General features: G+C 42.9%; 2 protein-coding genes across 10 annotated transcripts in view; both read right to left on the bottom strand.

Annotated features, from left to right (window-relative positions):
- c10h8orf34 (chromosome 10 C8orf34 homolog) overlaps window positions 1-25,254 on the bottom strand; it is a 198,727-nt gene that overhangs the window by 119,263 nt on the left and 54,210 nt on the right. The gene's annotated exons all lie outside the window — the stretch shown is intronic.
- LOC139531861 (uncharacterized) lies at window positions 1,366-23,289 on the bottom strand. The gene is made up of 5 exons (XM_071328779.1): window positions 23,161-23,289; window positions 21,697-22,133; window positions 16,077-16,510; window positions 2,620-3,119; window positions 1,366-1,658 (listed from the first exon to the last, which is right to left on the bottom strand). The coding sequence occupies exons 2-5, from the start codon at window positions 22,115-22,117 to the stop codon at window positions 1,466-1,468; spliced, it is 1,548 nt and encodes a 515-aa protein (XP_071184880.1). The 5' UTR covers window positions 22,118-22,133; window positions 23,161-23,289; the 3' UTR covers window positions 1,366-1,465.

Below are 25,254 nucleotides of genomic sequence, written 5' to 3'. Positions count from 1 at the left end.
CGGACAGGGCTTTTGATCACCTGAAGGCTCTGTTTACCTCGGCTCCCGTGCTGGCTCATCCTGATCCCTCCTTGGCATTCATAGTAGGGGTGGACGCGTCCGACGCTGGGATAGGAGCTGTGCTGTCTCAGCGCTCGGGTACGCCACCAAAGCAAAACTATGATGTGGAGGACCGGGAGCTGTTGGCTGTTGTCAAGGCTCTGAAGGCGTGGAGGCATTGGCTTGAGGGGGCCAAACACCCTTTCCTCATTTAGACTGACCACCACAATCTGGAGTACATCCGGGCGGCGAGGAGAATGAACCCTCGCCAGGCAAGGTGAGCCATGTTTTTCACCCGTTTTGTTTTCACCCTATCCTACAGACCAGGTTCCCAGAACGCTAAGGCAGATGCACTGTCCTGGATGTATGACACAGAGGAGCGGTCCAAGGATCCCACTCCCATGCTTCCGGCTTCTTCCCTGGTGGCACCGGTGGTATGGGAGGTTGACGCGGACATTGAGCGGGCGTTACGTACGGAGCCCACTCCCACCCAGTGTCCAGTTGGGCGTCTGTACGTTCCGTCTGATGTCCGTGATCGATTGATCTGTTGGGCCCATACGTCACCCTCCTCTGGTCATCCTGGCATCGGTCGGACGGTGCGCTGTTTGGTTGGGAAGTACTGGTGGCCCACTTTAGCTAAGGACGTGAGAGTTTATGTTTCCTCCTGCTCGGTGTGCGCCCAGTGCAAGGCACCTAGACACCTGCCCAGAGGGAAATTACAACCCCTACCCATTCCACAATGGCCGTGGTCACACCTATCGGTGGATTTCGTGACGGATCTTCCTCCGTCACAAGGAAACACCACGATTCTGGTCGTTGTGGATCGGTTTTCTAAGTCCTGCCGTCTCCTTCCTTTGCCCGGTCTCCCTACAGCCTCTCCTTCTTCGTTCGGCGGTCGACGTCACCGGCTTTCTAGCTTCCACCGATCTACATTTATTTTTCTATGTTGTTTTGTCTTGATTGTACACACCTGGTTCCCATTACGTTATAATTTATTCCCTATTTAACCCTCTGGTTCCCACATGGTTTTGTGCGTGTTTGTTCTTTGTTTAGTGTTCAAGACTTCTGTGAGCTGGTGTGTTTTTCCCTGCGTGGAAATAATTGTTGTTTCTTTTTTCAAGTAAAGTAGATCTTTTACTCAGTTATGTGTCCTGCGCCTGAATTCGTCCTAACCGCTGCACATTGACACTTGACACTCGCCCTGCAGTCAGGAGAAGAAAAGGCAAGCTACCGTAGTTTCATTTCCTTGGAAATGTTTTCTCTGGCATGGCATAGGAAAAGACATGAGAATGGAATGTTGATCAATGACATAACAAGAGATGACGGTTAATTGTTGTAACAATTTATTGGTCAAAATCAACTGTTTTAGTCAATGAGACTAAATGACATGTTGAAATACATTCAATGTATTTTTCTCTTCATATTGTTACACATTGTCCACCCTCCATCCCCAGTTAAAATGAGACCGGAGGAAATCTAAGATGATCTCATTCTGGGTTGGCTGCAGAAGAAGACCGTGTTGGTCATAAGCAGACAACAGGTTGTCAGATGGGCCCAGTTGCATTACCCGATGGTGAAAAGTGAAGTCATCTTCTGGCCACATGTTTGCGTAAATGCTGCTGTAAAGAAGACAGGACTGTCAGCGATGTGAGAGAGGTACTACAACCTAATGATATGGCCAGTCAGGCACATGCACAGATAGAGTCTAAGGGGCACTGGAGCACCTGCCCTTTGTCCCTACTATTAAAAAAGTGCCCTTTTCATTGGTGGTGTTTATAAACTGATTTTTTTTCTCTCTTGTTACTTTAAATGTAACAAATTGCCCATCAAACTAGATGTTCTCATAAACTCATTGATATTTTAAAAAGTCCCCTCCAACGCCCTTCTACCTGCATGGAGGAGTGATCTACAGCGCCGGGTGGGGAGTTTGAAATGATTACTGCCAGTAGTAGGTTACTTAGTGTTACTACCATGTGTCGTCTCAGGATCAGGGAAGAGGGCCGGTACAGTTTGACTGTTTGTCAGCAGCAGAACAGATTTAAATCAAGTAAAGACTAGTTAGCTTGTTTTGAAAGCATAACTAACTAGCTGATTCATCTACATTTGGGATGATCAACTGATATAGCCCACCACAGTAGTGATTCTAGCAACGATACTTTCACTACCTCCCTTTCATCTGTGGTTCTAGCTTGTTTACCTTATGTGATGAATGAGTGTGGCTTTGTTTTTACTTTGATCACCTCCCCCATTAAAGGTCTGTTCACGACCCTGTGGCTAGTCTACATTAATATGCCGTCTGAGGGACATTTTGGGAAGTAGCTTAACTTGGGTGACAATAACAAATCTCCATTATTTTCACAACATAATTAACAAAAACCGCAAGGTGCAAAATGATTACATGAAAATGTCATGGTATGCATTCGGTCAAATGTTTAGCTTTTTTGTTGGTGACCTACTCTTTGATCATATGCACATTTTACAGAGAGGATTTAAGAGACTTAAAATAGTCAAGGCAAAGGACATCCTAAACAAACTGCTCATCAACAGATTCCCAAAATAACCAGGGCATCCCTTTATCACCTGCATTCCTGATGTCGATTCTGCTGCCTTGGAGGTTGGATGGTACCTAAGACAGTGATGCATTTTGGATCCCAGACACAGTCCTCTTCTAGACCACTCTTCACCATACCACAGTTAGGAGGAACCCAGGCGGTGTCGTAACCGTTCTCATGCCAGGTTGTCCGCAGAGGATGATCCTGACAGTCAATTCTTTTCACCTTGCCCACATTGACTTTGACTCGGATGACAACCCTCTGATGTTCAGGAAGATCCAGGGGGTACCTGCTTGCCTTCCCCAGGTCTCGGCTGAGGTACACTCCACGCCCCAAAATACCACCAGGAGACGGACGAAAACCAGAGGCCCTAATTTTCCCTGCCGCCTGCCTAGTGGTGCCGTGATACATGACGTAGGTTTTGCCATCTTCTGGTTCATCTTGGCCCAGTCGCACTACCCCATGAGGAAGATTGAAGTCATCTTCTGCCCACATGGTTGTGTAAATGCTGCTGTAAAGAAGACAAGACTGTCAGCGATGTGAGAGAGGTACTACACCCTAATGATATGGCCAGTCAGGCACATGCACAGATAGAGTCTAAGGGGCACTGGAGCACCTGCCCTTTGTCCCTACTATTAAAAAAGTGCCCTTTTGATTAATGTTGTTTTTAAAATTAATTAATTTTCTCTCTTGTTACTTTAAATGTAACAAATTGCCCATCAAACTAGATGTTCTCATGAATCTTGAAAAAAGTCCCCTCCCCGCCCTTCTACCTGCATGGAGGAGTGATCTACAGCGCCGGGTGGGGAGTTTGAAATGATTACTGCCAGTAGTAGGTTACTTAGGGTTACTACCATGTGTCGTCTCAGGATCAGGGACAGGAAAAGGGGCAACTGCAGTTTGACTGTTTGTCAGCAGCAGAACAGATTTAAATCAAGTAAAGACTAGTTAGCTTGTTTTGAAAGCATAACTAACTAGCTGATTCATCTACATTTGGGATGATCAACTGACATAGACCACCACAGTAGTGATTCTAGCAACGATACTTTCACTACCTCCCTTTCATCTGTGGTTCTAGCTTGTTTACCTTATAATATGTGATGAGTGAGTGTGGCTTTGTTTTTACTTTGATCACCTCCCCCATTAAAGGTCTGTTCACGACCCTGTGGCTAGTCTACATTAATATGCCGGGTAGAAGTTTAACTTTTATGGGTGACAGTAACAAATATCCATTCTTTTCACAACAATAAAAACAAATTCTTTTTTATATGAAAATTGTCACGGATCCCTCCGGAAATGTCATTACGCACACCTGGCCCCTATTCCCATTGATTAGTAATTGTATAAGTGTGCCCTTTGTTCACCATTGTCCTGTCGATTATTGTTCCAACGTCCGTTGGTCGTGTGAGTACCTGTGCTGTGTTGTTTTGGCTTTCGTGCCACGTATATTGTGCAGATGATTACGTGTCTCATCCCGTGAGATAATCATTGTGTATTTATTCAGGGTACTCCTCGCTCTTTGTTTGGGTCTCAACCCTGTGTTTGGTTTACGTGTTTGTTTGGTTTTCGTCCCCGTGCCTGTACACGTCACGCTGTAATTTGGGTAAATACATTTTTAAAACTATTACGCATTCCTGAGCCTGTCTCCCAACCCTTTATACCAATGTGACAAAAATGTCATGGTATGCATTTGGTCAATTGCTTAGCTTTTTTGTTGGTGACCTACTCTTTGATCATACGCACATTTTACAGAGATGATTTAAGAGACTTAAAATAGTAAAAGCAAAGGACATCCTAAACAAACTGCTCATCAACAGATTCCCAAAATAACCAAAAGGCAATGTTGGAATGTCAGAAACAAAATGTAAAACTTAACAAGTTTGATCAACATTAGATGGATAAAGTACTTACCTAATGACAGAGCTGGATGTCTAGATTATGTTGATCTCAGGGTACAGGTAAGGTAGAGTGATTCAACGGATGACTTTATACCAGTTCTAGAGGAAGTCATGACAATGACGTGCGGTTAATATGCAAAGAATGAGGTTCTAGTTGTACATTTCGATTCCCATCAAACAGGTTATCACATGACCAAGGTACATATAAGGATGAAAGGGGGCAGATTTACTAATAGTTTACACCCTCCTCTCTCTCTCTCTCAGATGCAGAGATCCTATGTATGTTTCATGACTGAAATCCACTAAGACACAAACAATGGACTCCAAATAGGATTAGGGTATCCTGTGGGCATGTAGAGCGTTTCACTTGGAACGCCAGGATTGTGGATTTTATTCCCGCTAAACAGCCATCACTACCAAATCAGAGGCGGCGTCCTATAGACATAGATTAGGAATCACTAGCCACTTGAATAATGTTCTGTATCTAGCATTACTCATCTCATATGTATAAACTGCACTCCACACTATTCTATGTTATCTTATTCACTTTGTAATTGTGAACGCCAGGATTGTGGGTTTGATTACTGCTGGGCCACCGATACCATTATTTGCACAGAAAAAAGCATCTGCGAAATGGCAAGAGCCTGTAAAGGTGTATCTCAACCCATTATATTCTGGTGTAGAGAGGAGCACAGCTCTGTCTCTTCAATGACAGACTGGCAGTTGAGAAATAGTGTTGGATATTGGAAAAGCTTCAGGAACCGAGAGAAAAACAGCAGAGTGAAGGCCACAATTGAACTTAATTCTGACTTACTTACTTACTTAAGTTACTTACTTACTTACTTGACACTTGAACGTCACAGCATAGTGGAGACAAATATCTATATTGTTATTAAGCTGTGTAAAATGACGGTTGATGATGTGTCTGGCTGATTTCAGATACATTTTTGTACATTTGAATGTTACAGAAATAGGACCTAGGCCTAGCGTTTGAGCGAGCAAGAGACAACATTCATTTGATGGCGAACCGTGATCCTATTAACTCGAATGCCCAGCATGGAGAGAAGGAGAACTGCTCTTTATCAGGGACTCACGGGGCTCATTTGATGCAGCAGGAAAATTCTCAGCAACAAAAAAAAATCAAGTAAAGATCCGACATCTGTAGTAATAATCCATCAAACACACACACACACACACACACACACACACACAAACAGAGTTTTGGATTACATGAGCAGTTCTGTTAGTAGACTTTACTGTCTGACGATAATGGAGAGAGATCTATATTCATCAGGACATACAGTATTAGACCCTTATGAAATATACATCACTTTGAAATGATCTGAAATACAGCAGGAAATGGGTGGGTGAAAGCAGGGACACTACTAAATGTTCTAGAAAGTCATCTGAAGCAGTAATCTAAAACTAGTTTGATGGATTCTGTCCTATGTTCCTGAGAAGTGAGTGCTGCTCCTGCATACATCACTGTACTGTGTTGTATCTCTGAACATCACTACTGTATGGATGACTACTTTGAATTGCATCAGCCATCTGTGTAAAGTACAGTACTAGACGTGTTCTACAAAGATACAGTGATACCATGTGTTATGCATGTTTCATGTATGTTTCATGACTGAAATACACTGGATTACTAGAAGTATTCTGCATTAGGGGGATATCCATGTTACATTTATACACCTGGAGAGTACACAGGTATGTAATCTACCTTTTTGACATTTTGTTTTGAGGAAGAATAAGAGGATTTTATCTGTTGTTATTTAGTGTGAAATGAATTTACTGCATGAGTCACACGGTGTCTTAACACACACAAGTTAGCAGAGGCATGTTTAGTCTTTGCTGTTCCTTCCTTCCTCCATTTCCTTCGTTCCTCTTTCTATCTCTTCTTCTTCCAACCTCTTTCAATTGTAATAGTCCACTGTAACAGTAGCATAGAAATAATAGAAACAAAGAAGGAATGAAATATTACACATGTACTGTATGTTAATGGCTGTTAAACAGCCATCTCCAGCACATCAGAGGCTGCTGCCTATGGACATAGATTAGGAATCACTGGCCACTTTAAGAAAATGAAACACTAGCTACTTTAATGTCTCCGTTTGCATTACTCATCTCATATGTGTAAACTGTACTCTATACTGTTCTACGGTATCTTAGTCACTTCAACTGTTTGTAAACATTGCATCACCCATCTCATATGTATATACTGTACTCTATAATATGCCACTGTATCTTAGTCCAGTACCAGTACTCTGACATATATGTATATATATTCTTAATCCATTCCTACTTAGATGTACGTGTATTTTGGGAATACGTTGTGAAACTGTTAGATATTACTTGTTAGATATTACTGCACTGTCTGCGCTAGAAGCACAAGCTGTAACGGCTTTCTTCCAGGGGTGAAGGAGAGGACCAAAGTGCAGCGCGGCTAGTGTTAAACATGTTTAATAAAGAACAAGTGAAACACTACAAACAACAATACAAAATAACAAATGTGCAAAAACCGAGACAGACCTATCTGGTGCAGACAATCACAGAGACAGGAAACAAACACCCACAAAATCCCAACACAAAACAAGCCTCCTATATATGATTCTCAATCAGGGACAACGATTACCATCTGCCTCTGATTGAGAACCATATTAGGCTGGACATAGAAACAGACAAACTAGACACACAACATAGAATTCCCACCCAGCTCACGTCCTGACCAACACTAAACAAGCAAAACACATAATAACTCTGGTCAGGACGTTACACAAGCATCTCGCTACACCCGCAATAACATCTGCTAAACACGTGTATATGAACAATAACATTTGATTTGATTTTAACAGTATGTTGAATAATAATAGACATGTAAACCGTATGTTGATGCCTTTATTACCTGAGAGATGAAGCTATTAAATATTATTATAACATTTCTAGCATTTTTTGAAGTGCACGGTTACCCTGCAATAAACTCTCACCAACAAGATACATAATAAACACACTACTTGTCTTCCTATGGAGAGAAAACATATATTCTGGCTTTTCTGCTATTTAACATATTTCATTGCTCAAAGTAAGCAATAGGTACAAATATTAGTGGTTCAGATTGGCCCATTTCCTGATGCAGCAGGAGAATTCTCAGCGACCAAAAAATGATCAAGTAAAGATCCAACATCTGTAGTAATAATCCATCAGACACACACAAACACACAAACAGAGTTTTGGATTACATGAGCAGTTCTGTTAGTAGACTTTACTGTCTGACGATAATGGAGAGAGATCTATATTCATCAGGACATACAGTATTAGACCCTTATGAAATATACATCACTTTGAAATGATCTGAAATACAGCAGGAAATGGGTGGGTGAAAGCAGGGACACTACTAAATGTTCTAGAAAGTCATCTGAAGCAGTAATCTAAAACTAGTTTGATGGATTCTGTCCTATGTTCCTGAGAAGTGAGTGCTGCTCCTGCATACATCACTGTACTGTGTTGTATCTCTGAACATCACTACTGTATGGATGACTACTTTGAATTGCATCAGCCATCTGTGTAAAGTACAGTACTGGACGTGTTCTACAAAGATACAGTGATACCATGTGTTATGCATGTTTCATGTATGTTTCATGACTGAAATACACTGGATTACTAGAAGTATTCTGCATTAGGGGGATATCCATGTTACATTTATACACCTGGAGAGTACACAGGTATGTAATCTACCTTTTTGACATTTTGTTTTGAGGAAGAATAAGAGGATTTTATCTGTTGTTATTTAGTGTGAAAGAATTTACTGCATGAGTCACACGGTGTCTTAACACACACAAGTTAGCAGAGGCATGTTTAGTCTTTGCTGTTCCTTCCTCCATTCCCTTCGTTCCTCTTTCTATATATTTTTCTCTTCTTCTTCCAACCTCTTTCAATTGTAATAGTCAACTGTAACAGTAGCATAGAAATACTAGAAACAAAAAAGGAATGAAATATTACACATGTACTGTATGTTAATGGCTGTTAAACAGACATCTCCAGCACATCAGAGGCTGCTGCCTATGGACATAGATTAGGAATCACTGGCCACTTTAAGAAAATGAAACACTAGCTACTTTAATGTCTCCGTTTGCATTACTCATCTCATATGTGTAAACTGTACTCTATACTGTTCTACGGTATCTTAGTCACTTCAACTGTTTGTAAACATTGCATCACCCATCTCATATGTATATACTGTACTCTATAATATGCCACTGTATCTTAGTCCAGTACCAGTACTCTGACATATATGTATATATATTCTTAATCCATTCCTACTTAGATGTACGTGTATTTTGGGAATACGTTGTGAAACTGTTAGATATTACTTGTTAGATATTACTGCACTGTCTGCGCTAGAAGCACAAGCTGTAACGGCTTTCTTCCAGGGGTGAAGGAGAGGACCAAAGTGCAGCGCGGCTAGTGTTAAACATGTTTAATAAAGAACAAGTGAAACACTACAAACAACATACAAAATAACAAATGTGCAAAAACCGAGACAGACCTATCTGGTGCAGACAATCACAGAGACAGGAAACAAACACCCACAAAATCCCAACACAAAACAAGCCTCCTATATATGATTCTCAATCAGGGACAACGATTACCATCTGCCTCTGATTGAGAACCATATTAGGCTGGACATAGAAACAGACAAACTAGACACACAACATAGAATTCCCACCCAGCTCACGTCCTGACCAACACTAAACAAGCAAAACACATAATAACTCTGGTCAGGACGTTACACAAGCATCTCGCTACACCCGCAATAACATCTGCTAAACACGTGTATATGAACAATAACATTTGATTTGATTTTAACAGTATGTTGAATAATAATAGACATGTAAACCGTATGTTGATGCCTTTATTACCTGAGAGATGAAGCTATTAAATATTATTATAACATTTCTAGCATTTTTTGAAGTGCACGGTTACCCTGCAATAAACTCTCACCAACAAGATACATAATAAACACACTACTTGTCTTCCTATGGAGAGAAAACATATATTCTGGCTTTTCTGCTATTTAACATATTTCATTGCTCAAAGTAAGCAATAGGTACAAATATTAGTGGTTCAGATTGGCCCATTTCCTGATGCAGGAGGAGAATTCTCAGCGACCAAAAAATGATCAAGTAAAGATCCAACATCTGTAGTAATAATCCATCAGACACACACAAACACACAAACAGAGTTTTGGATTACATGAGCAGTTCTGTTAGTAGACTTTACTGTCTGACGATAATGGAGAGAGATCTATATTCATCAGGACATACAGTATTAGACCCTTATGAAATATACATCACTTTGAAATGATCTGAAATACAGCAGGAAATGGGTGGGTGAAAGCAGGGACACTACTAAATGTTCTAGAATGTCATCTGAAGCAGTAATCTAAAACTACTTTGATGGATTCTGTCCTTCTATGTTCCTGAGAAGTGAGTGCTGCTCCTGCATACATCACTGTACTGTGTTGTATCTCTGAACATCACCACTGTATGGATGACTACGTTGAATTGCATCAGCCATCTGTGTAAAGTACAGTACTAGACGTGTTCTACAAAGATACAGTGATACCACATAACACAACAGTGGTAGGCCTGATCACCGACAACGACGAGACAGCCTATAGGGAGGTGGTCAGAGACCTGGCCGTGTGGTGCCAGGACAACAGCCTGTCCCTCAACGTGATCAAGACAAAGGAGATGATTGTGGGCTACAGGAAAAGGAGGACCGAGCACGCCCCCATTCTTATCGACGGGGCTGTAGTGGAGCAGGTTGAGAGCTTCAAGTTTCTTGGTGTCCACATCACCAACAAACTAACATGGTCTAACATGGTTCCATGCACAGTCGTGAAGAGGTCACAACAAAACCTATTCCCCCTCAGGAGACTGAAAAGATTTGGCATGGGTCCTCAGATCTACAGCTGCACCATCAAAAACATTCTGACCTGTTGCATCACTGCCTGGTATGGCAACTGCTCGGCCTCCGACCGCAAGGCACTACAGAGGTTAGTGCGTACAGTGGGGCTAAGCTTCCTGCCATCCAGGACCTCTATACCTGGTGGTGTCAGAGGAAGGCCCTAAAAATTCTCAAAGACTCCAGCCACCCTAGTCATAGACTGTTCTCTCTGCTACCGCACGGCAAGCGGTACCGGAGCGCCAAGTCTTGGTCGAAAAGGCATCCTAACAGCTTCTACCCCCAAGCCATAAGACTCCTGAACAGCATACCAAAAGGGCTACCTAGACCCCTCTTTTACGCTACTGGTACTCTCTGTTAATTATCTATGCATAGTCACTTCAACTCTACCTACATGTACATATTACCTCAATTACCTCGACTAACCGGTTCCCACGCACATTGACTCTGTACCGGTACCCCCTGTATATAGCCTCGCTATTTTATTTTACTGCTGCCGTTGAATTATTTTATACTTATATTTTAAATTTTTTATTTAACAATATTTTTTCTTAACTTCTTAAAGCATTGTTGGTTAAGGGCTTGTAAGTAAGCATTTCACTGTAAGGTCTACACCTGTTGTATTCGGCGCATGTGTCACGTTCCTGACCTGTTTTCTGTTAGTTTTATGTGTTAGTTGGTCAGGACGTGAGTTTGGGTGGGCATTCTATGTTGTCTGTTTCTATGTTGGTTTAGGGTTGCCTGGTATGGCTCTCAATTAGAGGCAGGTGTTTGACGTTTCCTCTGATTGAGAGTCATATTTAGGTAGGCTGTTCACAATGTTTGTTTGTGGGTGGTTGTCTCCTGTGTCTGTGTCGATGTTACACCATACGGGATTGTTTCGGTTTGTTCGTGCGTTTTTGTAGTAAGTACTTGTTCGTTCGTTCTGCGTGTGTTATGTCAGTTCGTCGTACTAAGTCTGTCTACTTTCGTTTTGTTATTTTGTTGGTTTATTCAAGTATAGTTTGTTTCGTTTTGTCTTGTAAATAAAATTCATCATGTATTCACAACCTGCTGCGCCTTGGTTCGATCACTACTCCTCCTCTTTGTATGAAGAGAGAGAGGAACGCCGTTACAGAACCACCCACCAAATAACCAGAACCAAGCAGCGGTGTAAACGGAGTAAGGGACAGCGCAAGAAGGAGGAATGGACTTGGGACGATGTATTGGACGGTAAAGGTTGCTACACATGGGAGGAGATCCTGGCTGGAAGGGATCGCCTCCCATGGGAACAGGTGGAGGCACTGAGGAGAGCAGAGGCAACCGGAGAAGGGAACCGGAGTTATGAGGACGCGTCTTGCACGGAAGCCCGAAAAGCCCGTGAGTAACACCCAAAAATTTCTTGGGGGGGGGGCTAAGGGGTAGTGGGCCAAGGGCAGGTAGGAGACCTGCGCCCACTTCCCAGGCTAACCGTGGAGAGCGGGAGTACGGGCAGACACCGTGTTACTGTTACGCAGTAGAGCGCAGGGTGTCTCCTGTACGTGTGCATAGCCCGGTGCGGGTTATTCCACCTCCCCGCACTGGTAGGGCTAGATTGGGCATTGAGCCAGGTGTCATGAGGCCGGCTCAATGCGTCTGGTCTCCAGTGCGTCTCCTCGGGCCGGCATACATGGCACCTGCCTTACGCATGGTTTCCCCGGTTCGCCTACATAGCCCGGTGCGGGTTATTCCACCTCCCCGCACTGGTCGGGCGACCAGGAGCATTCAACCAGGTAAGGTTGGGCAGGCTCAATGCTCAAGAGAGCCAGTACGCCTGCACGGTCCGGTATTTCCGGCGCCACCCCGCCCCAGCCTAGTACCTACAGTGCCTACACTACGCACTAGGCTACCAGTGCGTTTCCAGAGCCCTGTTCCTCCTCCACGCACTCTCCCTATAGTGCGTGTATCCAGTTCGGTGCCTCCAGTTCCGGCCCCACGCACTAAGCCACCTGTGCGTCTCCTAAGTCCTGTACACACTGTCACTTCTCCCCGTACTAGTCCTGAGGTGCGTGCCCTCAGCCCGGTGCCACCAGTGCCGGTACCACGCACCAGGTATAGAGTACGCTTTGAGAGTCCAGTGTGCCCTGTCCCTGCTCCCCGCACTAGTATGAAGGTGCGTGTCCTTAGCCCGGTGCCTCCAGTTCCGGCACCACGCACCAGGTCTACAGTGCGCCTTATCCGGCCAGAGCCATCCGTCTCCCCAGCGCCATCTGAGCCATCCGTCTCCCCAGCGCCATCTGAGCCATCCGTCTCCCCAGCGCCATCTGAGCCATCCGTCTCCCCAGCGCCATCTGAGCCATCCGTCTCCCCAGCGCCATCTGAGCCATCCGTCTCCCCAGCGCCGTCTGAGCCGCCCGTCTGCCATGAGCCTGCAAAGCCGCCCGTCTGCCATGAGCCTACAGAGCCGCCCGCCAGACAGGAGCCGCTAGAGCCGCCCGCCAGACAGGAGCCGCTAGAGCCGCCCGCCAGACAGGAGCCGCTAGAGCCGCCCGCCAGACAGGAGCCGCTAGAGCCGTCCGTCAGACAGGGTCTGCCAGAGCCGCCAACCAGACAGGATCTGCCAGAGCCGCCAACCAGACAGGATCTGCCAGAGCCGCCAGCCAGACAGGATCTGCCAGAGCCGCCAGCCAGACAGGATCTGCCAGAGCCGTCAGCGAGCCATGAGCAGCCAGAGCCGTCAGAGAGCCATGAGCAGCCAGAGCCGTCAGAGAGCCATGAGCAGCCAGAGCCGTCAGAGAGCCATGAGCAGCCAGAGCAGTTAGAGAGCCATGAGCAGCCAGAGCCGTCAGCCAGCCATGAGCGTCCAGAGCCGTCAGCCTGCCATGAGCGTCCAGAGCCGTCAGCCTGCCATGAGCATCCAGAGCCGTCAGCCTGCCATGAGCGTCCAGAGCCGTCAGCCTGCCATGAGCGTCCAGAGCCGTCAGCCTGCCATGAGCGTCCAGAGCCGTCAGCCTGCCATGAGCGTCCAGAGCCGTCAGCCTGCCATGAGCGTCCAGAGCCGTCAGTCAGCCATGAGCTGTCCCTCAGCCAGAAGCGGCTAGTAATTCAGAACTGCCCCTCAGTCCAGAGCTGTCTCTCTGTCCGGAGCTGCCCTTCAGTCCGGAGTTGCCCCTCTATCCTGAGCTACCTCTTTATCCTGAGCTACCTCTCTATCTTGATCTATCCCTCTGTCCTGAGCTACCTCTCTGTCCTGAGCTACCTGGTCCCGGAGCTGTCCTTTATCTTGGTGTTGTCCCTTAAATTAGGTGGGGGTAATAAGAGGGTGGTCATGATAGGGGGTAGAAGTAAGCTGGGATTGATTATGGTGGGGTGGGAACCACGCCCGGAGCCTAAGCCACCACCGTGGTCAGATGCCCACCCAGACCCTCCCCTGGACTTTTGGTGATGCGTTCGGAGTACGCACCTTGAGGGGGGGGTTATGTCACGTTCCTGACCTGTTTTCTGTTAGTTTTATGTGTTAGTTGGTCAGGACGTGAGTTTGGGTGGGCATTCTATGTTGTCTGTTTCTATGTTGGTTTAGGGTTGCCTGGTATGGCTCTCAATTAGAGGCAGGTGTTTGACGTTTCCTCTGATTGAGAGTCATATTTAGGTAGGCTGTTCACAATGTTTGTTTGTGGGTGGTTGTCTCCTGTGTCTGTGTCGATGTTACACCATACGGGATTGTTTCGGTTTGTTCGTGCGTTTTTGTAGTAAGTACTTGTTCGTTCGTTCTGCGTGTGTTATGTCAGTTCGTCGTACTAAGTCTGTCTACTTTCGTTTTGTTATTTTGTTGGTTTATTCAAGTATAGTTTGTTTCGTTTTGTCTTGTAAATAAAATTCATCATCTATTCACAACCCGCTGCGCCTTGGTTCGATCACTACTCCTCCTCTTCGTATGAAGAGAGAGAGGAACGCCGTTACAGCATGTGACAAATACAATTTGATTTGATTTGTACTGTGTTGCATCTCTGAACATCACTACTGTATTGATGACTACTTTGAATTTCATCAGCCATCTGTAAAGTACAGTACTAGACGTGTTCTACAAAGATACAGAGATACCATGTGTTATGCATGTTTCATGTACAGTATGTTTCATGACTGAAATACACTGGATTACTAGAAGTATTCACAGTAGGGGCAACACTGGCGAGTACACAGGTACGTAATCTACCTTTTTGACAGTTTGTTTTGAGGAAGAATAGGAGGATTTCATCTGTTATTTAGTGTAAATTAATTTACTGCATGAGTCACACGGTGTCTGTCACGTTCCTGACCGGTTTTCTGTTATTTTTGTATGTTTTTGACGGTCAGGGCGTGAGTTTGGGTGGGTAGTCTATGTTATGTGTTTCTATGTTGGTTTATGGGTGGCCTGATATGGTTCTCAATTAGAGGCAGGTGGTTTTCATTTCCTCAGAGCCATATTAAGGTAGGTGTTTTCACATTGTTTGTTTGTGGGTGGTTGTCTCCTGTGTCAGTGTCTGTGTATGTTACGCCACACGGGACTGTTTCGGTTTTGTTTTGTTCGTTCGGTGTATGTAGTCTGTTTTTCCCTGTTCGTGCGTTCTTCGTGTTTCATGTAAGTTCGTAGTTCAGGTCTGTCTTCATTCGTTTTGTTATTTTGTGTAGTATCAAGTTTAGTTCTTTTTTGTCTTTGTTAATAAATATCATGTCTTATCACGACGCTGCATTTTGGTTTAATCCCTGCTCCTCCTCTTCGGATGAAGAGGAAGAGGAAAGCCGTTACAGTGTCTTAACACACAAGTTAGCAGAGGCATGTTTATTCTTTGCTGTTCCTTCCTTCCTCCCTTTCCTTCCTTCCTCTCTATCTATTTTTCTCTTCTTCTTCTTTCCATTGTAATGGTCAACTGTAACAGTAGCAGAGAAAGACTAGAAACAAACGGGGAATGACATATGACACATGTACTGTATGTTAACAGTATGTTGAATAATAATAGACATGTAAACCGTATGTTGATGCCTTTATTACCTGGGAGATGAAGCTATTAAATATTATTATAAAAGATGAGATTGTGGTGCCGTGATGTTCATGATTTCTAGCCTGTTTTGAAGTGCACGGTTACCCTGCAATAAACTCTCACCAACAAGATACATAATAAACACACTACTTGTCTTCCTATGGAGAGAAAAATCTATTCTGGCTTTTCTGCTATTTAACATATTTCATTGCTCAAAGTAAGCAATAGGTACAAATATTATTTTCATTAAATGTTCATTGTTTTGTTAATTTTGTTGTTTGTTGAAATGAATAGAGTGATTCACCCATAATCATTGTACCTACAGTATATTAATAGATTATCTGCTTTTATCTTGATCTCTTAGACCTCATCCTGCAGTCAGGAGAAGGTGAGCTACCATAGTTTTGTTTTCTTGTAAATGTTCTCTCTGTCATGACATGGGAAAAGACATGAGAATGGAATGTTGATCAATGACATAACAAGAGATGACGGTTTATTGTTGTAACAATTTATTGGTCAAAATCAACTGTTTTAATCAATGAGACTAAATTACATACTGTTGAAATACATTCAATGTCTTTTTCTCTTCATATTGTTACACATTATCCACCCTTCATCACCAGCGTGAATGACCCTGGGGCTGTTACATTAGGCTGGATGAAATCGAAGACAGTGATGCATTTTGGATCCCAGACACAGTCCTCTTCTAGACCACTCTCCACCATACCACAGTTAGGAGGAACCCAGGCGGTGTCGTAACCGTTCACATGCCAGGTTGTCTGCAGAGGATGATCCTGATGGTCAATTCTTTTCACCTTGCCCACATTGACTTTGACTCGGATGACAACCCTCTGATTTTCAGGAAGCTCCAGGGGGTACCTGCTTGCCTTCTGCAGGTCTCGGCTGAGGTACACTCCACGCCCCAAAATACCATCAGGAGACTGACGTAAACCAGTGTACAGGATTTGATTTGCGGCCTGCCTAGTGGTGCCGTGGTACATGATGTAGGTCTTGCCATCTTGTGGTTCAGATTGGCCCAGTCGCACTACCCCATGAGGAAGAGTGAAGTCATCTTCTGCCCACATGGTTGTGTAAATGCTGCTGTAAAGAAGACAGGACTGTCAGCGATGTGAGAGAGGCACAATACTCTAATGATATGGCCAGTCAGGCACATGCACAGATAGAGTCTAAGGGGCACTGGAGCACCTGCCATTTGTCCCTACTATTAAAACAGTGACCTTTTATTGGTGGTGTTTCTTAAACTAATTTATTTTCTCTCTTGTTACTTTAATTGTAACAAATTGCCCATCAAACTAGATGTTCTCATAAAATCATGAATCTTGAAAAAAGTCCCCTCCCCGCCCTTCAACCTGCATGGAGGAGTGATCTACAGCGCCGGGTGGGGAGTTTGAAATGATAACTGCCAGTAGTAGGTTACTTAGGGTTATTACCATGTGTCGTCTCAGGATCAGGGAAGAGGGCCGGTACAGTTTGACTGTTTGTCAGCAGCAGAACAGATTTTTCAAGTAAAGACTAGTTAGATATGCTTTCAAAACAAGCTAACTAGCTGAGTTATCTGCATTTGGGATGATCAACTGATATAGACCACCACAGTAGTGATTCTAGCAAAGATACTTTCACTACCTCCCTTTCATCTGTGGTTCTAGCTTGTTTACCCTACAATATGTGACGAGTGAGTGTGGCTTTGTTTTTACTTTGATCACCTCCCCCATTAAAGGTCTGTTCACGACCCTGTGGCTAGTCTACATTATTATGCCGGGTAGAAGGTTAACTTTTATGGGTGACAGTAACAAATATCCATTATTTTCACAACATTAAAAACAAATTCATTTTTATATGAAAATTGTCACGAATCCCTCCGGAACTGTCATTACACACACCTGGCCCCTATTCCCATTGATTAGTAATTGTATAAGTGTGTGTCACGTTCCTGACCTTATTTCCTTTGTTTAGCCTTGTTTAGTTGGTCAGGACGTGAGCTGGGTGGGCATTCTATGTTATGTGTTTCTATGTTGGGTTTATTGCATTAGCCTGATATGGTTCTCAATCAGGGGCAGGTGTTTGACGTTTCCTCTGATTGAGAACCATATTAAGGTAGGCTGTTCTCACTGTTTGTTTGTGGGTGATTGTTGCGGTGTCTGTGTTTGTTCGCCACACGGTCCTGTTTCGTTTCAGTGTACCAGTGTTCATGTTACAGAACTGTATCGTCTTCGTTCCTTTGTTTGTCGGTTTGTTGTTTTGTAGTTTATCAAGTGTTTTTCGTCTTAGTTTAAATAAAAGTAAAGTATGTATTCAAACCACGCTGCATTTTGGTCCGATCCTTGCTCTTCCTCAGACGAGGAGGAAGACGAGCGTTACAGTGGGCCCTTTGTTCACCATTGTCCTGTCGATTATTGTTCCAACGTCCGTTGGTTGTGTGAGTAGCTGTGATGTGTTGTTTTGGCTTTCGTGCCACGTATATTGTGCAGATGATTACGTGTCTCATCCCGTGTGATAATCATTGTGCGACTCTGTATTTATTCAAGGTACTCCTCGCTCTTTTGTTTGGGTCTCAACCCTGTGTTTGGTTTACGTGTTTGTTTGGTTTTCGTCCCCGTGCCTGTACACGTCACACTGTAATTTGGGTAAATACATTTTTAAAACTATTACGCATTCCTGAGCCTGTCTCCCAACCCTTTATACCAATGTGACAAAAATGTCATGGTATGCATTCGGTCAATTGTTTAGCTTTTTTGTTGGTGACCTACTCTTTGATCATATGCACATTTTACAGAGATGATTTAAGAGACTTAAAATAGTAAAAGCAAAGGACATCCTAAACAAACTGCTCATCAACAGATTCCCAAAATAACCAAAAGGCAATGTTGGAATGTCAGAAACAAAATGTAAAACTTAACAAGTTTGATCAAGATTAGTTGGATAAAGTACTTACCAAATGACACATCTGGATGTCTAGATTATCTTGATCTCAGGGTACAGGTAAGGTAGAGTGATTCAACGGATGACTTTATACCAGTTCTAGAGGAAGTTCTAATAAAGGCGAGTCGTACAGTCCATATGCATACATAATGAGGGTCTACGTTTCAGTTCAGTTTTGTTTCCCATCAATACAGGTTATCACTTGACCAAGGTACATATAAGGATGAAAGGGGGCAGATTTACTAATAGCTTACACCCTCCTCTCTCTCTGTCTGTCTCTCATGTCTGAGATGCACTGAGATCACTATGCATGTTTCATGGACTGCAAATCGGCTAAGACTGTGGTCATGTACTGTAGGGCATTGCGCTTGCAACGCCAGGATTCTGGGTTTGATTCCTGCTGGGCCACCAATATTTAGACAGAAAAAAGCATCTGCGAAATGGCAAGAGCCTGTAAAGGTGTATCTCAACCCATTATATTCTGGTGTAGAGAGGAGCACAGCTCTGTCTCTTCAATGCCAGACTGGCAGTTGAGAAATAGTGTTTGATATTGGAAAAGCTTCAGGAACCGAGAGAAAAACAGCAGAGTGGAGGCCACAATTGAACTTAATTCTGACCTTACCTACTTACTTAAGTTCCTTACTTACTTACTTGACACTTGATCGTCACGGCATAGTGGAGACCAATATCTATATTGTTATTAAGCTGTGCAAAATGATGGTTGATGATGTGTCTGGCTGTTTTTCAGATACATTTTTGTACATTTGAATGTTACAGAAATAGGACCTAGGCCTAGCATTTGAGCGAGCAAGAGACAACATTCATTTGATGGCAAACCGTGATCCTATTAACTCGAATGCCCAGCATGAAGAGAAGGAGAACTGCTCTTTTTCAGGGACTCACGGGGCTCATTTAAATTTCCTGATGCAGCAGGAGGATTCTCAGCGACCAAAAAATGATCAAGTAAAGATCCAACATCTGTAGTAATAATCCATCAGACACACACAAACACACACACACACACACACACACAAACAGAGTTTTGGATTACATGAGCAGTTCTGTTAGTAGACTTTACTGTCTGACGATAATGGAGAGAGATCTATATTCATCAGGACATACAGTATTAGACCCTTATGAAAAATACATCACTTTGAAATGACCTGAAATACAGCAGGAAATGGGTGGGTGAAAGCAGGGACACTACTAAATATTCTAGAAGTCATCTGAAGCAGTAATCTAAAACTACTTTGATGGATTCTGTCCTTCTATGTTCCTGAGAAGTGAGTGCTGCTCCTGCATACATCACTGTACTGTGTTGTATCTCTGAACATCACTACTGTATGGATGACTACTTTGAATTGCATCAGCCATCTGTGTAAAGTACAGTACTGGACGTGTTCTACAAAGATACAGTGATACCATGTGTTATGCATGTTTCATGTATGTTTCATGACTGAAATACACTGGATTACTGGAAGTATTCTACAGTAGGGGGATATCCATGTTAAGGTTATAAACCTGGAGAGTACCCAGGTATGTAATCTACCTTTTTGACATTTTGTTTTGAGGAAGAATAAGAGGATTTTATCTGTTGTTATTTAGCGTAAATTAATTTCCAACATGAGTCACACGGTGTCTTAACACACACACAAGTTAGCAGAGGCATGTTTAGTCTTTGCTGTTCCTTCCTCTCCTCCCTTTCCTTCCTTCCTCTTTCTATCTCTTTTTCTTCCAACCTCTTTCCATTGTAATCAGTCCACTGTAACAGCAGCATAGAACCTCATTTGGAACAACGCCGGTCCTGCCATATTACTCATGCTGCCTGCGACTGGTAACGGACTGCTAAACAGCCATCTCATGCAAGTTGGAGACTTCTGTCTCCCTCAGACATAGTTTAGGAATCATCTGGCCACTCTGAGCAAGGCTAACCGTATCGCTAGCAGCTGTACGTCAGTCTCATCTGTATAATAGCCGCACTCCACACTATCTCTACGGTCACCCTTAGTCACTGTTTTTATTGTGTTTACATACTTCATCGCCCATTTCATATGCACACCAGTGTATTCTACCTGCACACTGCACCATCTGACTGATTAAACAGCCATCTCCGGTGACATCAGAGGCTGCTGCCCATAGACAGAGATTAGGAATTGCTGGCCACTCTAAGGAAATGAAACACAAGCCACTTTAATAATGTCTACCGTATCTCATGCATTACTGCATCTCATATGTGTATAGACTGTACTCTATACTGTTCTACGGTATCTCTAGTCACTGTTAATTGATTTGTAATTATTGCATCACTCCATGCGTAACTATGTACAGTTGTATGTACTGTATTCTATACTATTCCACTGTATCTTAGTCCAGGTACCGCAGTCTGCACATGTATATATATATTCTTAATCAATTCCTACTTAGATGTACGTGTATTTTGGGAATACGTTGTGAAACTGTTAGATTTTACTTGTTAGATACTACTGCACTGTCAGAGCTAGAAGCACAAGCATTTCGCTAGACCTGCAATAACATCTGCTAAACACGTGTATGTGACCAATAACATTTGATTTGATTTTAACAGTATGTTGAATAATAATAGACATGTAAACCGTATGTTGATGCCTTTATTACCTGGGAGATGAAGCTATTAAATATGATTATAAAATATGAGATTGTGGCGCCGTAATGTTCATGATTTCTAGCCTGTTTTGAAGTGCACGGTTACCCTGCAATAAACTCTCACTAACAAGACACATAACACACACACACTACTGGTCTTCCTATGGAGAGAAAACTCTATTCTGGCTTTTCTGCTGTTTAACATATTTCATTGCTCAAAGTAAGCAATAGGTACAAATATTATTTTCACTAAATGTTCATTGTTTTGTTTATTTTGTTGTTTGTTGAAATGAATAGAGTGATTCACCCATAATCATTGTACCTACAGTATATTTATAGATTATCTGCTTTTATCTTGATCTCTTAGACCTCACCCTGCAGTCAGGAGAAGAAAAGGCAAGCTACCATAGTTTTGTTTTCTTGTAAATGTTCTCTCTGTCATGACATGGGAAAAGTCATGAGAATGGAATGTTGATCAATGACATAACAAGAGATGACGGTTTATTGTTGTAACAATTTATTGGTCAAAATCAACTGTTTTAGTCAATGAGTCTAAATTACATACTGTTGAAATACATTCAATGTATTTTCTTTTCATATTGTTACAGTACATAACAGTACATATCAATTGTATATTATCCACCCTTCATCACTAGCGTGAATTACACTGGAACGTTGTCACTTGTGGTTGGATGGTACCTAAGACAGTGACGCGTTTTGGATCCCAGACACAGTCCTCTTCTAGACCACTCTTCACCATACCACATTTAGGAGGAACCCAGGCGGTGTCGTAACCGTTCTCATGCCAGGTTGTCCGCAGAGGATGATCCTGACGGTCAATTCTTTTCACCTTGCCCACATTGACTTTGACTCGGATGACAACCCTCTGATTTTCAGGAAGCTCCAGGGGGTACCTGCTTGCCTTCTGCAGGTCTCGGCTGAGGTACACTCCACGCCCCAACATACCACTAGGAGACGGACGAAAACCAGAGGCCCTAATCTTCTCTGCCGCCTGCTTAGCGGTACCGTGGTACATGACGTAGGTTTTGCCATCTTCTGGTTCAGCTTGGACCAGTCGCACTACCCCATAGGGAAGAGTGAAGTCATCTTCTGCCCACATGGTTGTGTAAATGCTGCTGTGAAGAAGACAGGACTGTCAGCGATGTGAGAGAGGTACTACACCCTAATGATATGGCCAGTCAGGCACATGCACAGATAGAGTCCTATGGGCACTGGAGCACCTGCCCTTTGTCCCTACTATTAAAACAGTGCCCTTTTGATTGGTGGTGTTTTTTAAACCAATTCATTTTCTCTCTTGTTACTTTAAATGTAACAAATTGCCCATCAAACTACATAATTTCGCATAAACTCATGAATCTTGTAAAAAGTCCCCTCCCCGCCCTTCAACCTGCATAGAGGAGTGATCTACAGCGTCGCGTGGTGAGTTTGAAATGATTACTGCCAGTAGTAGGTTACTTTGGGTTGCTAGCATGTGTCGTCTCACGGTCAGGGACAGGAAAAGGGGCAACTGCAGTTTGACTGTTTGTCAGCAGCAGAACCGATTTAAATCAAGTAAAGACTAGTTAGCTTGTTTTGAAAGCATAACTAACTAGCTGATTCATCTACATTTGGGATGATCAACTGATTTAGACCACCACAGTAGTGATTCTAGCAAAGATACTTTCACTTCCTCCCTTTCATCTGTGGTTCTAGCTTGTTTACCCTACAATGTGTGATGAGTGAGTGTGTCTTTGTTTTTACTTTGATCACCTCCCCCATTAAAGGTCTGTTCACGACCCTGTGGCTAGTCTACATTATTATGCCGTCTGAGGGACAAGTCGGGTAGTAGTTTAACTGTTCTGGGTGACAGTAACAAATATCCATTATTTTCACAACATTATAAACAAATTTTATTTTTATATGAAAATGTCATGGTATGCATTCGGTCAATTGCTTAGCTTTTTTGTTGGTGACCTACTCTTTGATCATATGCACATTTTACAGAGAGGATTTAAGACACTTAAAATAGTAAAGGCAAAGGACATCCTAAACAAACTGCTCATCAACAGATTCCCAAAATAACCAAAAGGCAATGTTGGAATGTTAGAAATAAAATGTAAAACTTAGCAAGTTTGATCAACATTAGATGGATAAAGTACTTACCTAATGACAGAGCTGGATGTCTAGATGATGTTGATCTCAGGGTACAGGTAAGGTAGAGTGATTCAACGGATGACTTCATACCAGTTCTAGAGGAAGTCATGACAAGGGCGTGTCGTGCGGTGAATATGCAAACAAATGAGGTTCTAGTTGTACATTTTGATTCTCATCAAACAGGTTATCACATGACCAAGGTACATATAAGGATGAAAGGGGGCAGATTTACTAATAGTTTACACCTTCCTCTCTCTCTCTCTATCAGATGCAGAGATCCTATGTATGTTTCATGACTGAAATCCACTAAGACTGTGGTCATGGAGGGAGTTTCACTTGGAACGCCAGGATTGTAGGTTTTATTCCAGTTATGGCCACCAACACCAATATTTGCACAGAAAAAAGTATCTGCTAAATGGCAAGAGCCTGTAAAGGTGTATCTCAACCCATTATATTCTGGTGTAGAGAGGAGCACAGCTCTGTCTCTTCAATGCTAGACTGGCAGTTGAGAAATAGTATTTGATATTGGAAAAGCTTAAGGAACCGAGAGAAAAACAGCAGAGTGGAGGCCACAATTGAACTTAATTCTGACCTTACCATACACTTCACACTTGTATGTCGTAGGCTAGTGGAGACCAATATCTATATTGTTATTAAGCTGTGCAAAATGATGGTTGATGATGTGTCTGGCTATTTTCAGATACATTTTTGTACATTTGAATGTTACAGAAATAGGACCTAGGCCTAGCGTTTGAGCGAGCAAGAGACAACATTCATTTGATGGCGAACCGTGATCCTATTACCTCGAATGCCCAGCATGGAGAGAAGGAGAACTGCTCTTTTTCAGGGACTCACGGGGCTCATTTGATGCAGCAGGAAAATTCTCAGCAACAAAAAAATGACCAAGTAAAGATCCGACATCTGTAGTAATAATCCATCAAACACACACACACACACACACACACACACACACACACACACACACACACACACACACACACACACACACACACACACACACACACACACAAACACACACACACACACACACACACACACACACACACACACACACACACACAAACAGAGTTTTGGATTACATGAGCAGTTCTGTTAGTAGACTTTACTGTCTGACGATAATGCAGAGAGATCTATATTCATCAGGACATACAGTATTAGACCCTTATGAAAAATACATCACTTTGAAATGATCTGAAATACAGCAGGAAATGGGTGGGTGAAAGCAGGGACACTACTAAATGTTCTAGAAAGTCATCTGAAGCAGTAATCTAAAACTACTTTGATGGATTCTGTCCTTCTATGTTCCTGAGAAGTGAGTGCTGCTCCTGCATACATTACTGTACTGTGTCGTATCTCTGAACATCACCACTGTATGGATGACTACGTTGAATTGCATCAGCCATCTGTGTAAAGTACAGTACTGGACGTGTTCTACAAAGATACAGTGATACCATGTGTTATGCATGTTTCATGTATGTTTCATGACTGAAATACACTGGATTACTAGAAGTATTCTGCATTAGGGGGATATCCATGTTACATTTATACACCTGGAGAGTACCCAGGTTAGTAATCTACCTTTTTGACATTTTGTTTTGAGGAAGAATAAGAGGATTTTATCTGTTGTTATTTCGTGTGAATGAATTGACTGTATGAGTCACACGGTGTCTTAACACACACAAGTTAGCAGACTCATGTTTAGTCTTTGCTGTTCTTTCTGCTCTTTCCTTCCTCTATCTATTTTTCTCTTCTTCTTCCTACCTCTTTCCATTATAATCGTCAACTGTAACAGTGACATAGAAAGACTAGAAACAAACGAAGGAATGAAATATTAAACATGTACTGCATGTTAATGGCATGTTAATGCCTTTATTGCCTGGGAGATGAAGCTATTGCATATTATCATAAAAGATGAGATCGTGCTGCCGTGATAGATCATGATTTCTAGCTGGTTTTGAACATATTTTACTGCTCAATGTATGCAATAGGCACACATATTGTAACGGTCGTCGTAATCCTCCATTGCTCGTAGGATATGTGCGAGAACGGATCTATACTATATATGCGGAGTGATTTGTAGTC

The sequence above is a fragment of the Salvelinus alpinus genome, chromosome 10 (genome assembly GCF_045679555.1).
Source record: "Salvelinus alpinus chromosome 10, SLU_Salpinus.1, whole genome shotgun sequence".
In the NCBI taxonomy this organism is placed as follows: Eukaryota; Metazoa; Chordata; class Actinopteri; order Salmoniformes; family Salmonidae; genus Salvelinus; species Salvelinus alpinus.
This window is presented reverse-complemented; position numbering and strand designations above follow the sequence as displayed.